This window comes from Varanus komodoensis, unplaced genomic scaffold (assembly GCF_004798865.1).
Source record: "Varanus komodoensis strain SLA01 unplaced genomic scaffold, ASM479886v1 scaffold10, whole genome shotgun sequence".
In the NCBI taxonomy this organism is placed as follows: Eukaryota; Metazoa; Chordata; class Lepidosauria; order Squamata; family Varanidae; genus Varanus; species Varanus komodoensis.
In genome coordinates this window covers 19,106,799-19,121,996 of record NW_025335269.1, presented here as the reverse complement: position 1 = coordinate 19,121,996, position 15,198 = coordinate 19,106,799, and the positions used below count along the sequence as shown (strand labels likewise).

General features: G+C 40.7%; 1 protein-coding gene across 1 annotated transcript in view; it reads right to left on the bottom strand.

The window, feature by feature from the left end:
- The window catches only part of SH3BP5 (SH3 domain binding protein 5), a 41,844-nt gene that overhangs the window by 17,651 nt on the left and 8,995 nt on the right, over positions 1 to 15,198 (bottom strand). Inside the window, exon 3 of the mRNA XM_044455660.1 lies at positions 6,803 to 6,931. Coding sequence (XP_044311595.1) covers positions 6,803 to 6,931 — 129 coding nt within the window. The remainder of the gene's footprint in view (positions 1 to 6,802; positions 6,932 to 15,198) is intronic.

Here is a 15,198-nt window from a genome sequence, read left to right as displayed (position 1 = left end):
GCTCTCAAACAATCTGAAATACACTTTTTTGGAACTAACCTCCAATAAAAATCAGTAAGATGCACACAAATCTGTTCAGGTAGAGAATTCAAAAAAGAGAGTACCAGAGCCATTTTCATCGCAACATTTTGTCTTTTAGCAAAAGTCTCACAAGCCAAGTCAATGGACTAGATCCAGCTATACTACAAGTTCCATATTAATAACAATATCTGCTGCTTTGCATCCCATTGCTCTTCTAAGTAGTAAAGCATTGGATTTTAATGACACAACAGACCTGTGAGAAAAGCAAGATGGAAAGCCAGGAACTTGCCCAAACCTACCATTTCAAGAAAATATGACATGCATGCATTTGAAGTAATAATTCTGTAAGTTGTAATATTTCTCCATCTACTAAATATGAGAAAGCAGCCATTTTCACATTGACTAAAAAGCGTATCATGGGGGGGGGGGGCAAAGGACACAGATTTTCATAAAGTTTGCATGTACTAATTTACACAGCTTGGCACCAATTTAGGAACGGTTACTGTAATTTAAACAAAACTACAATACATCTCTGTCTAGTGGAGAAAACTGTGACCAAGTGAGTAGTGTGGTCAGTCTGCTGTCCAGATGCTAATGGCTGACGGGCAGTTTCAAGACTCCTGTTCTTCCTGTTTAGGATTCCTTGTCTTTAAAGAAATGTACTCTCTTCTGTAAAGTAAGTCACACGACCATCTACTTCAGATCTCAACCAATGTAATAATCCCCATACAGTATTTGGGCATGGCTAAATAGCAAGGTATTAGCTGTGGTTGTTGCCAGACCCCCTCCCACTCCTAGCCTTCTGTCAAGGCTAAAAGGAGAGACAGAAATTCTCTCTCATGTACACTAGATTAAATAGAGGCTAAGAAGTGGCCTACAATTCTTGGGCCATCTACCTTCTCTGAACCTCCATTCCAATGAGGTTCTGTGACAAGCAGTGCCACCTTCCACACAAATTCAAAATGCAAAGCTCAAAGGCCACATCAGTAATCCCGAGCTTCTGTGCTTGGTACAACATAGCCATACACTGCATGAGGCAAGCTTGGTTTTGCATTGTAAGAGTTTCAAAAGTAATTTGAGGTGCCACAAGGATTGCTGCTGTTCCCAAGCAAGTGTACAAAGCAAAGCATCTATGCGCAATCCTAAGCAGACCTGCCGGGAAATGAGCCCCACTGAAGGGAAATGAGCCCGACTGAACTTGCCAATACTAAGCACATAGAAGCCTTTGGGCATGTCTAAAGCTGTCCTGTGAACTTGTTGTTGCTTTAAAGTTAGTGCAATGATATGATTAATGAGATTAAAACCAGCAAGCAGCTTACACACTAAAGCTCAAAGGCAATGAAATCCAACCTGTTGATGTTGAAATACAATAGGAAATATCATATTCAGCTTTGAGAGTAAAATATAATGTGTGTAGTCACCCTGTGACAACTCCACAAATAACTCAGGCAACTGGTGTGAAAGATTTCCTTTTCCAAACCAGGCAAACATTCCAGCTCAGAAAATCAACCCCCCTGCTCTAGTTACAAAATTCCACAATTTTAAGGGCAGGAAGCCATTTTGCTCTCTTCAGCAGTTTCTTATCAGGTCATGTTTCTGTTTTTCCTAGAATTCAACACTGAGGTTGAGGTGGATTCATACAAAGAGGAGGAAAGGATGTTTCAAAACAAGGAGAAAGGCCTGGTTGCTTGCCCGTGTCAAGCAAGCTCCAAATAAGTTTGTTGTCATGCTTCCACAGTTTCCTCAAGATGATGGAAGAGGGGGACTGTTCAAGATTTAATGCCGTTCCTTAACGGAAATGAAATAACTTCTAAAGAGAAGGGTTGCTATGAAGTGCAGGCCTAGAGGGAATAATAAATCACAAAGAGGTCATGGGAGCAAAAGGGCCAAGACAGAGGCAGTTGAAGCTTACAGGGGACTTTATTTCACAGACCACAGTAGTAGCACCAATGCCAGATTTAAGGATAACTTATCTCTCATGCTGGCAAGACTGGCAAAGATCCTAGCATATGAAAAATAAGCTATTACATAACCATAAGAAGCTGTAAATACAGAAGAGTACATCTCAATCCCAAAGAAGAGATGTTAGCCAGGTTTGTTACACTGAAGCATTTAAGAGGTTTGTGGTTTCAGTGAGATGTAAATAATTAAAACTTGCTTTGGAACTGGAAGGACATCTAATGAAAAAGGATATATATCTCTCTCTCTTAAACACAAATATAAAACACCATCAATAAATTCCATTCTTCTTTGGGAAAATTTCAATATGTTTACACAGGGCTCTTCCACTTGCTTCACTTCAACCACGCTAGAGCAGGGAATGTCTCCAGAGCATTTATTCACAGCTTTTCCGTTATGCTATGATGCACAATGGCCCAACTGTAACCACATGTAAAGTACCAGGGCAGCATGGGGAACAAAAGCAACAAGACAGACAACTGTAGTCAATAGTGTGGCATATGTGAGTTTCAGAACCCACCTAATTTCTATCCCTTCTGGGCCCGGTTGTCTATCACATGCTGATAGTCCTGGCTTGGCTTTCTTAATAAACCACACTCTATCTAGAAGTTATGATAAGGCTGTAATAAAAGTCACTATTCTATTAAGATTTGGGGACAAAGGCCTCCTGAACCTACCTACCTACCTACATATATCAATATAAACAGGACAAAGAAAGAAGGAACTGCCTTTAATTATGGTCCAGGGGTGCTTACAGGTTAACAAGCCAAAGAGGAAGAGTAACCTATGGGTCAAAGCAACAAGAAGCCTAACAATATAGCCCTGCACAGGGGTTACCATTCTCCTCCCAATCCAACACTGCTAAAGCATGATGCAAAATAATAAGGTGACTTAACATGTGTAAAACACTTTCAAGAGTTCAAAGTACTTTATGTGCACTACAACACTTACAGCTCATGTGAAAGAGCTAGAAAATGTTGAACTGCAGCTTAAGAAGTCTGAATTCTAGTTCCCACTCAGGGCCAGGAAGCTCACTTGATGACTCTGGACCAGTCGCTATCAATCTAACCTACTGCACAGGGTTGTTGTGAGAATAAAATAGAGAGGGAGAGAAAGAGGATAATGTAAGCTGACTTAGATTAGAAATATAATAAATAAACACAGAAACCTGTACAGTAAGCCAGGATTATCTTCTTCCATATTAAAATGGGTGGGGCGAAGGTTGAGAAAGAGGGACATGCCTAAGGCAACCTAATGACTTTATGTTGAGATTTGAACCAGGAACTTCCCGATTCATAGCTCCAACTCTTAGCTACTACACTATACCAGCTGCTAATGGATTTTACTGTATGTCTCCCCGTACCCCAAACCTTTATAAACACACACACACACAAATATTTTCTGTTTCCTGGATTTTCTCATTCAAGAAAAGAAAAAAGGAAAGTTAAGCAGGTTGCATCTTGGATTTCAAACAGTTAAACAAGCACCACTAAACCAAAAAAGGTCAGTCAGTTATTCAACTGGATCTATGCCAGCTCTTCTGCTTTTTACCAGCTCTGGGGCAGTTGGCCAAATATGAACACAACTCCGTCCCATTTTTACTGACACAGGATTTGGTATCTCAAATGAATCTTCCTTTCCTCTCTTGCCAAGGAATATTCTGAAAAGGCAGTCCAAATCTATGTCATTGCTCAGTTTGCTGCAACGAAATAATGAAATTTGAAAACTGAGCTGGTGAATCAAATAATTGATTTACCTTCGTCCAGAACTGGTTTAACATATAGGCTTTTTTAAGAAATTTTAAACTCAGAGCCATAGATACTTCACTATGCAAGCAGTCTCCCTGGTTTTTCAAAGCTCCCAGGGCAGATGGAGAGACACCCACACATGTTAAGTTTCCAGATGATTGCATGAAAGTCAGGCATGCGCAAACCTGCTCCTTTATGTATTCCTATAATATCCAAAATGGGCAATGAAACCATGGAGCAGCTTTAGAATTAACAAGAAGTCAGACAACTGGAGGCAAGAGATGAGAAGGAGAGATGTAAAAGTCTGTTGTTTCTACAAAAGCCATGTAGATCCCTCTCCTTTTTCCTGCAGTTTCCACAGAAACATTACTGAAGAATAAGTTCCAGACCTGAGCACAGCCAGTGAATAAACTGACAAGTATTTTTTGGTTGGCAGCAAGCCTAATGAATTTCCAGAAGTTGATCCTTTAAACTAAGATTTACAAACAAATATTCAGAGTGATTCATCCAGAGTTCATTTTGAGGACTCAGATTCAATCTGGGCCAATTTAATTTGGTCAGTCCCACTGAAGTGGCCCATGGGCTGTTGTATGGTTCTTGGGTCTTGTCATCCTGGGTGGGTTCACCCAGCACCAGAAGCTACATAGCTGAGAGCAATTATACAAATACTCTCAGCACATACTTGGCACAGCCAGGGTGGTGAGCCACTATGGTTGCATATTAGCTACCTTGCAATCCTGCAAAAATAGATGGTTTGCAAGCCCAAATCATGACCTACCTTTCAACTACTAATAAGAATGGATTAGTTTCCTTCTGGAGGGGCAAGTGGCCACCCTTCTGCTTCTTCAGTGTCTAAGGAAAGTGAGCAGTAGTTGAAAAAAAGTACAAAATAGGATCACAGGTCTGGTCACCATGACTGATGAAATTGGAAAGCTCAGAAGTGGGGCCATTTTCCCCTCCTTCTTACAACAGAATGCTCTGACAACATTAAATACAGCCACAGTATTTAATGTTTTCAATTTACTTCCTTATTTGCATTTCTGTACTGCCAAACAGTAGAAGCTATCTAGGCTATTTGTGAAATAAAAGATAAATACCCCCATTAAGTACATAAATAGAATTGTGACAAGCCCTACATATACCCTCTTTCTAGAAATGTCTTTGAAAAAGAACATGTTGAGACATTTATAGGAAGCAGATCTGCATTCCAACACATCCCAGGCTCCTGTTTCCCCTTTACTCCTGTCTGTGATTCAGCCTTATATTAAAGAGATACATGCAGGAATCACCTGGAAGGCACCTGCTCATTTGTTCAGTTTGAATGTCCAAACTGTCTCTGACTGTTGTTGTTGTACTTTTGTTTGTGAAATCTTTCTTTGTCTTGGAGCAGCTGGCACAGAGTCAAGACTAAACCAAGTTGTGAATTCACAGGTGCCCTCCCCACCCCCAAACCATCTGCAAGTTGCTTTGGGGAGTTATTCTTAGAATTTTTAGGTTACTGAGAGTAAAGTCTTAGGTAACTACTTTTATGCTTCATTTCATTTTAAAAGCAACCAACTATTTCTAATCTTCTCTCTACATGGTTCTTGAACATAGTCAAGGGTTGATGTAGTTCTTTTGCTTAGCCTGAAGCTGGACTTTCTACCACTTTTGAACTTTGAAAAAAAGGAGCCTATCTTTCTCCATAAACACAATCCTTACAAGAATCCTCGGATTCTTACATGTACAAACTAAGAATGAGTATTAATCATGAACATGGTGGTAGTCTACCTCTGAAACAGACAAAGGATAATCTGCGAATTTGGCAGATGTAGTGGTTACAGTGTTGGACTGAGATGTGGAAAAGCTGTACTCTAGTCCTCATTTGGCCATGATGCTCACTGGGTGACTTTGGGACTGCCACTGCTCTTACCCTAACCTAACTCTCAAAGTGGTTGCAAGGATAAAAAGGAGAGGAGGAGAACTATGTAAGCTGCTCTGAGTTCCTTGCAAGATGAGAAAAGGTAAACTAAAAAACCAATCTAGATGATGATGATGATGATGGTGATGCTGTAAATAGGGGCCTTTTGCCCCCAAACGCAGCAAGTTTATCTCCCCCTTTTGATACTCTAATTTTTTAGTGTTATCCTGACTGTTTTCAGTTTCCTCTGTCTTTCCATACTTCCCTGAGCCTCCAGAAGGGGACACATGCATCCAGGGGAAGCTGGTGACTCCCATGTCAGTGAGGCTCCTTATTCACTGCAGCTTTTATTTTAGGCTCTATACTTTTGCTTTCAACCTGGGACACCTGCACAGTGCAGCAGTTAGAGTTTTGGACAGCCGTGATGCTCACTGGGTGACTTTGGACCAGTCACTCATTCTCAGCCTAACCTACTTCACAGAGCTGTTGTTGTAAAAAGTGGGAGATGGTAGGAAAAGGAAGCCATTTTGACCACTGTTTTGATGGTGAACTCAGCAAGTGTCCAAGTGGCTAAGTATATACACAGTTGGGTCCCATTCCAACCTACCAAAAGTCATTTAAGTTGTTCTGCAATTGTTTTCAATGTTGACTAGTTTTTTAAAAGAGAGAGAGAAAGAGGTTCTATATTTCAGTTTTCCATCAGTTGCAGAAGTATCCAAACTGACCCCTGAAGAATAAGCCAAGTACAAACATCTACAAATAACTATGAAGCTTCGTTCTTTTATCTATTTAAATGCTCTGCTTCCTAAATTTTAAATGACAAAAATGAAAATAAAAAGACAAATATGAATAACAAGAATTGATTCTGTTTTGACACAGTTGCAGCTTTTGGAAAAGAGAAAAACAGTAGGTTGTTGGAAGTTTCCAAAAGATTATTAGTAGATAGTAGGAATGAGAAAAAGCATACCCTTTGATAGCTTACATCCTCATGAGTGGTACTTGCAAGTAGTAGCAGGGAGAGAGGTGACAAACACACAGTTGAAATATCCCACCATGGTGTCAGTCAAATGCCTACACATCAGACATTATAAACAGCATTTTTATGCTTTCAACTATGTAGCTGGAGTTGCATCCAACCCAATTAATAGCATAGAGTTTTCAGCTATGTTCTTACCTGCCTGGCAACTCTCCGTGCTTCCCAATAAGGTTTTGAGTCTTCTACTGCTTTTCCAATCTTCTTCACTAGTTCATCTAGTTTTAGCGTAGCTTCAACAAGAACAGAACGGAATTTCTGACGGGCATCCTACAGAGGAAAAGGCAGCAAAAGGCATTAGTAAAGCAGTTTGCATAGATCAGTAATAATTAACAGACAGTTCCCAGGTGTAATATCATATTGGAAATTTGTGGAATAATTGTTCTGGGCTATATATCAGAACACATTTGGCCCAACCTTTTAGAGTTAATACAGATCATCATGATAATAAATGTCCAAGTGCAGTACCCAAAGATGATAAAAGAGCTACTAACACCAGTAGGCTTCTAATAGCTTCTTGGCTTTACCAACCAGGTTTGAACTAAGGCCAAATCCATTAAATTATATAAAAATGTGATTGTGAAGAAAAAATATTCAATGGACACTTAACTTGCCTTCACTGAACTGCATTCTGGGTTAAAGTTTACTGCATTCTTATGATGTTTCCATAGAAAACGTATGACAGGTAAGGCTGTAATGACCAGGTATACCTACACACTTAGTGACCTTTTTCAGAGTTAACAAGACTACTGACTATGGGTAATGTAGAACATTATCTTGTCCAGTGCTAATGGCATTGCACTAGTATAAATCAAAGCTTCCAAAACATAACTAGTACAACAAGGGGAAAAAGAGGGATTTGCCCAAACTTGGTAATGCTTCTTATACATCTTTTTTAAACTGAAAAACTCCCCCTTTTGCTACCAAATTTAGTTAGCAAATTGCTGTGTTATTATATGTTGCTAGTAACATTGCATAAGCATATGTGCAATAAATAAATAAGCATGGGTTTACACTAACACACTGTTATTTGAGCTACCACCAGGACAACGCTAAATACTATCCCTTGCCTGAAACTTCATTTGCTGCCACCACTGTCTGAAACCAAATGGCTTGTAGCTTTGTTTCTCCATAGGTGATAGGTGGATATCTCCATAGATAGCTTCCAGATGTTTTCAACTACAAATCCCTTAACTATGACTACTGGCTGGGCCTGAAGGAAGTTGTAGCCAAGAACATATGAAGGGCATCATTCTTTTCACCCAGGCCTTTTAAATAACTCATGTAGGCTGGGAATCACATAATTTGGGAGGCAGCGAGTTTTCTTGTCATATTTTATGTTGCTGTTTTTGGTATAGTTTTATGTTCTACTTCATATTCTTGATTGTTCTTTTAATTTGTTAATAACAAATCACCCAAAAATCTTCTTTACCAGGTGCTATACAAAGAAAACCAAAATTTTACTTTGGCCTATAACAAAATTTGAATCCTTAAGGTTGCAGTCACCAAAGGATCTAAAAGGGACTTTGTTCAGCATGTGTAACTTACTTTTAGATAAAACTGCTGGGACCACTTAAGGATTCAGAGTGGGCAGGGAAGCTGACCTGAACTGCAAAATTAATTAACCAGCTGGGTTAGAATGTGGTCCATAGAACCCTTCCAGACTATCTTGGTCAAACCAAAATAAACCACAATCAAAACGCTATATGGATGGCATTATTCTCTGGTCAAGCTGCACCCCCTTATCCTTGCAGTGCTGGAGAGACTGGAGATATAGGGACATTACTGCGTATGTGGTGGAGCTGCTCCCAAGTTCAACCCTTCTGGGCTGCCGTTTTTTTTTTTTTTTTTTTTTTTAATTATACTGTATATGGCTGCATGTATTATTCTCTTTGATCTCCTCCTACCACTCCTATCCATGGTGGACAATGAATAGGATAGTTCACCAAACAGAGAGGTAATCTCTTGGCTACGTTACTGGAAAGCGTGCAGCACTGCAAAGCATGTTTTGAACATTCAGTATAGAGATGGTTCACCACATAAGGACATTTGCTTGGCGTCAGACCAGTGCAGACTGAGAAACTCCTTTCAGCCAATAACCATTATGGTTACTTCTGACTGGTGGTTTTCACCCAATAGAACCTAAGCATTTTCAATCTTTTCTTCAAACTCCTCTCACTCATCTTTGTGTATTATTTTTCTTATTATTTATGTGCATATATAAAAGCATCTCAAGACATTTTACTGTTTGAGGTGGAAAAGCAAATGGTTCACAAACATACACATGCAGAAACAAGTCAAGATGCATAGTACTCAAGGCTGGTCAAGTTCTTTTGGAACCTGAAGTAGAAAATCCCACAAAAACCCCTTCCTAAGAACAAAGACACAACAATAATAAAAGGCAGCAATTTGCTACCCTAGGACCAGGGCTGCACATCTTTTATCTGCACAAGTCTGTGCTCAACTGCACCTTAGAGGACAGAAAATGCTGCTGTGCCTCAGCACTGAAACTGACTAAATTTTATTAACTGCATTTAAATCACCCCTCAAGGCACCACACACAGGGTTCCTATTCACCCACAGAGCAGATCCAAACCCATTTAGCTTCAACAAGGTTGTTCCATCATTTTTATTTGTTTATTTCATTTCTATGCCACCTATAGTCTGGGCAGTGTACAACAAAATATAAAACAATAGAAGTAAACAGTAAGAATTAGACATGTAAAAGAATATACAAGAACATTAAAAGACAAGTGAAAAAGACCCAGCCAAGAGTAGAAGGTACCTGGCTAATCATATCAGGTCTCTGAATGATCAGGAAAGTCTTTAAAGCCCTCTGCAAAGCGGGCTGTCTTAACCTGGCTTTGAAAAGATGGCAAATCTGGCACCAGGTAGGCCGCAGCATGGCAGTTGTTCCAGAGAAGGGGGTCACCACTGAAAAGGCCCACCTCTTAGTCACCACCCTCTGAGTCTATTGAAGTGTTGACCCCTGAAGGATGGGAGGCCGCCATGTGTCTTAAGGCCTGGGATCTAACCTAAATCTAACCTGCAGCCACACAGCCCTAAGCCTAATTTCATACAGTCCTCTGCATCTTTCATTCTGTGGATGTTTCAGGACCACTCTTGCTCTAGGAACCATCCTCTCGGAAAATCATTTCCACTTTGCTTTTGCTGATGCATGCATGAGAGAGGCAGAGACAGAGAATGGATGGAAAGGCACATAAAGAAAAAGAGCTATGCAATCCTACAGTGATGCAAACTCTGCCCACTGTTGCCTCTTGATCCACCCACCATCATATCCAGCTCTGTCCGCTTTCACCTGAGGTTCCCAAATGATTTCTCTCTTGGGTCATTCAGCTTACACAAAGATTCCCCAATCCTGCCTACTGAACAAAAACAATTGAGTTACCTGCCTTCACAGTGAACCATACAGACATACTGGTCCATACTGGATGTAACAACTACCCATGAGTTGCTTAAACCATACGATCTTTGGGATCACACAGAAGTGAGCAAGTATGCTGGCTCCCAACCACGTGCCGGTTTCCACTTTGCAGAATAACCCAGGAATGTATCCAGGACATCCAAACCTGCAACTCTGCATTTTTGAGGTAGAAACCACCCTGACTTTTAGTTCATGGATTGTTGTTGGGTCCCTTCACAAGTTGGTCCCTTCACTTCCACACAGGCATGTCTAATCCATGGTTTAAAGAAACCATGGGGGCTGTAACTTGTAAATCAGGGCGCAGTGGGTGCTCCCCTGAGCTATGATGTAGCACAATGTAGGATATCCCGCAATCCCCATACCTGGTGCCTTTCAAATATGTTGGGCTACAGTTCTAATTATACCAAAGCAGCAAAGCCAAAACATAGGGCTTCTGTTTCTAGAGGACACACTTTGTATGTAAATACATATACACACATCCCAAAGAGTACTGGGATACCTTAAAGAGTAACAAATATATTCTGGCATAAGCTTTGGGGAACTATAGCCCATTCCATTAGAGGTGGGGAATATGGGCATATGCAGTGCAGATGGGAGGCTGGGATTGGGGGTGGGTGGGATTGTATTGGTAACATCTTGTCAGATGCCTCAATTCCAAGGAATGAAGTTCTCATCAGTTCATGGGGGAAACACATACACACCCCCCTCTCTTCCATTCCTTCTCATTGTCCATTAATTAGCAATCATGTTGGCCAAAGCTGTGGTCTAGCTAATTCCACTCTAGAAAAATCAACCCATGTCTTTATTGAAAAGATTAAAAACACACTTTGACACCCTGACAGCAAGTCAGAAAAGGGAGATAATTTGCTACACAAATGTTTCATTTACCAATGAAGGAAACATTTTAATTATAGCCAACATCTCTAAAGCCTAGTTATTTCTGACTCAGTTTGAGAACCGTGCGCCTGGATGACATCAGTTTTTATAATTTAACACCTCCTGCAAAAATAGGTCAAGACGACAAGGCAGAACAAAACCATAATGTGCACTTTCTTGGAGATTGGTGGGTGCGTGTAATGCTATTATAAATAGTTTGATCCTGTTAAAAAGGAGTGAGCTTTCTGTTAAATTAAGGACTAAATATATTATGCATGCTGAAGTTTTCCAGTATTTTCAAACAATGCTGTATATTTAATTTTTATCAACAGACAAGGACAAATGAAACACTGTTCAAAAACTGGGCACTGAAGCAAACCCTTCCTACCTACAGAATTCAGAATATGAGAATGCATTCCCCCTTTTGCATGAAAAAAAGGTATAATTCTATATCTAGAAGCAGAAGTCATTCCAATTTTAAGGCCCTTTTAAACCATGTAATGATTTTAAGAACAAAGCACAATATATGCATGCTCATATAATCTTAGAGATCATCAAGTTAATTTTGAATTCTACCCCTGAAAGACAGACAAAGCCAGTCCTCCTGTCCTTCAGGGATGATAGGCTTTCAGATATACTGATTGCAAACAGAGCATTAAATCTTCAGTCCTGTGGCTAGGAAACAGCTATATGCTGCAAGCAAGCCCAGGGAAGAAATGCATTCTCTTTCTGAGTGTCATATAACAAAGAGATTGTATTATCCTCTTGACAACCTGCTATACAGAAATTGGTATTCTATTGACAGCCCCATTACCAAGTAGAAAGGAATATATTATTGACTGTAAAGTACCTTTGCTTTGAAGCTGTGTTTACTTTAAAATTGCAATGGGTTTTATTAATCTAACATTAAATATTTAAATGTACAGAGTAAGGCCAATGATCTTATGTTTCAGGATGTCAGTTTTTAAAAAATACATGTCCCAACATTTAGAGACCACATTTGCATTACATGTTAAGCCAGGATTTGGCGGGGGGGGGGGGGCGATCCTTGCTTACAATGAGCAAACTTCATTCTTTTGCACTCAGACCATTTGGTCTTGCTTGGCTCTTCCAATTGCATGAGCAGCTAAAAAAGAGCAGAATTTTTTTGTCTGGTGTGTCAGCCAAGCCTGGCTATTCCAGCCTGCTGCTCCCTGTAAAAGCTAGGATAACAAACCAGGGTTTGTGTAGTTTAATAGTCATGGCTTACAAAGGAAGCAGAATGCTAGCTAGCATCCCTGGGTTTAGGAAATACTCTAAGCTAACCATTTCTTTGTCTTGCTGCCTAGCCTTGCTCTTTCTTTCCCCACTACCACTTTGCCTTGCTATTTTCCCCTTCATCACAGCCTCTGGTCTTACTCTTTCCCTCTACACCTTTTTAGTGCACCTTGACTAGCCATCCACCCCACCAGCAACCATTACATGTCTAGCTACATCCTCCTGGTCAGGTGGGGGGATGTTTTGTGGTGGTGCCCACAGCAGTTCCTTGAATTCCCAAATGTGCCTACAGTTTCAAAAACAGCAGGACCTCTGCCTTGAAGATTAAACACAGGAGCTTCCACAGATCAAAGCGCTCAGGTACATGAGGCAGTAGCTTCAATGGGCAAGTATACATGTGCTTGTATACATAAACATACCCCATGAGCAGACAGGAGAAACATGGGATTGCTTTTTTATACAGTGAGTCAAAAGGCCAAGCGATGCAATAAATTATTTGACAGAGAATGGAACAAAAATCCTAAATCAACTGAAAAAGAGCAAGATTCAATCAAAGTGACCCATCTGTAAACAGAAATGAATTGGCAGAGCAAGATTAATAATGTGTCTGAAACTTTTATGAGGCACAATGACTTTGGGAAGTAGCCTAAGTATAACCAGCCTCTACTGAACCAGCACCTGATCATATCAAATTTGCAGATGAATCCTGGCTCAGCAGTTTCCTGCTAGAATCTCCCTTTGTTGATCCAATATGACAATATGCCTCACAGAAAATCCTGGTGGAGTGAAATGCCATTTTTTCTATATTTCAGTGTAATGAAAAGATCAGAAAGGAAAACCATTATCCATGCATTTTTTAACTTTTCCAAATCATGACTGACTGTTCTAAGCTGCCCAAATGAAGCCTTCCATTTCACATTCTGTCTCATCTTGCATTGCTAGGAACAAGAACCATGGTGCATGGCTGTTAAGCAACATGCCTGCAATTGGGAAAAACTCGCACTTTCTGGGTAAAGCGTCTCATTAATCAGCTCAGTGCTTCAGAGTCATTTCGCCATCACTCACAGCTGCTCTGCACTTGACCAGCTGTCTAGCATCAATGAGCAATTAGATATTTCCTTTTATTCTTCACCACTATTATGTACAGCATTCTGTTTTTTGCCCCATCACCAATGATCTAATTCTGTTCCTGTTTGTTTCCTGACTATTCATCCTTGCAGCAAATTTAAGTTCCAAATATTTGTACTATTATCCATGACCTTGTGTGTAAACGAGCCCAATCAAGAAAACAAGTACAACTACCTAACCTTAAAATTAATAGGGAATAAAGAACTAATATTCGCCCCCTAGAAGTAGACGGCCAATTTGCACGTCACAAGTCCACTGAGGCCAGGGCGTGCTGGGAGCTGTAGCCCATTTCTGCCTAAACTTGTACAGGATTATGCAATTAATTCACTTAAAAACACTCTGATTTTAACACATATGAGAGATAAGGAATCTCCCACCCTGAAGAACCTATTCCTTTGAGAAACTTAATTGCTCTGTTTCTTTTCCCCACAAGCCCAGTGAATTTTCCTTTGCCAGGGTTTTCCCTAAACAAGAAAAGTCCCCTGACCAAATGCTCCTCCAAAAGGCAGCTGAATCAGGGAGCTGCTTTCACCCTGCCAGCGTTTTCCCCAGTTGGGAAAAGTCCATGTGGAATGAAGTTGACTCCTGACTTCAGCCAAATGACCCTGATGACATCAGAATGAGACCTGCCCCGGATTTCACAGATGGGGCCTGGCCCCTGATCTCATCCAGCTTGCTGAGGAGTCGGGGGGGGGGGGTAGAATCTTGCTTGTCCACTCCACTGGTTTGACTTACCAGCTTTAGACTTAAGAGCACAAAACAGAAATTTCTTCTGCTTCAACCCTTTAGAAGAAGCCTTCCCCAACCTGGTGGCCTTCAGAGGCATTTGGACCACAACTCCCAGAATTCCCATGCAGCAGGGCCATTGACTGGGAATTCTGGGTGCTGCGGTCCAAAAGTGTCCAGAAGGCACAAGGCTGGGGAAGGCTGCTTTAGAGCCAAACCAGAAGTTTGGAAATAGTTCCAGAAGAAACTAGGTTTGACGTAGCACAGGGGAACTTTGTGGTGGTAACTTGCTGTGCCACACAGGCATTGCAATCTATGCTAGCCTGTCAATGTTCTCCTTCAGCAGTGCAGTCCACTTTTCACAGCCAGCCTCTCTTTTCCTCTTTGTTAGACAAGCTGGGAGCTTCTGAAAACTGTAATCCAATGCAAAGGTACCAGACTGAAGAATGCTGTGATAGGAGTCAAAGCCTACCAGAACAGAGTGGCCAAAAAGTAAAATGTGACACTAAACACATCCCCTAAAAGCCATTTGAACACAATTATTTCAGTTGTCAGGAAACAGCATGTAACATCATGCTTTATTCACATCCCACAGGAAATCTGAGTGATCCTGCTAGTACACCTTTTGATCCACTGCCATCATCCAAGTCAGAGAGGGTTTAAATCCTCTGAGTTATATCAAAGCCATATCAAAGCCACATCTACAATTTTAAGAACTTGTGAGAACTTAAGAGCTTTGCAGGTTGTCTTACGCCCATAAAAATGCCACTGGGAAGCCCATGAAGGTACTGCTATTGCTGCCCATCAACTTGTACTCAAGGGTATGCTGGACATCACACTGACATTTTTCAGTGACCCCTTCATCTCAACCCTAAGCATCCTTCCCTTGCTAATTATTGTCTGTTCAGGTTCTCTCAATGAATGTGGAACTATAAATCCCAATGCAGATAGAAGGAAGCAAGCTAAAAAATCAGAGCATAGTTAAGGAGCAGGCAGTGAAAGCAGAAATGGCAAGCAGATAGCAGAACATGTCACTGTTAGAGGAGAGGGATGGATCTAGATTTAGCAATAATTATAAGTGGCCCTGTTAAAATCAATGGGACTT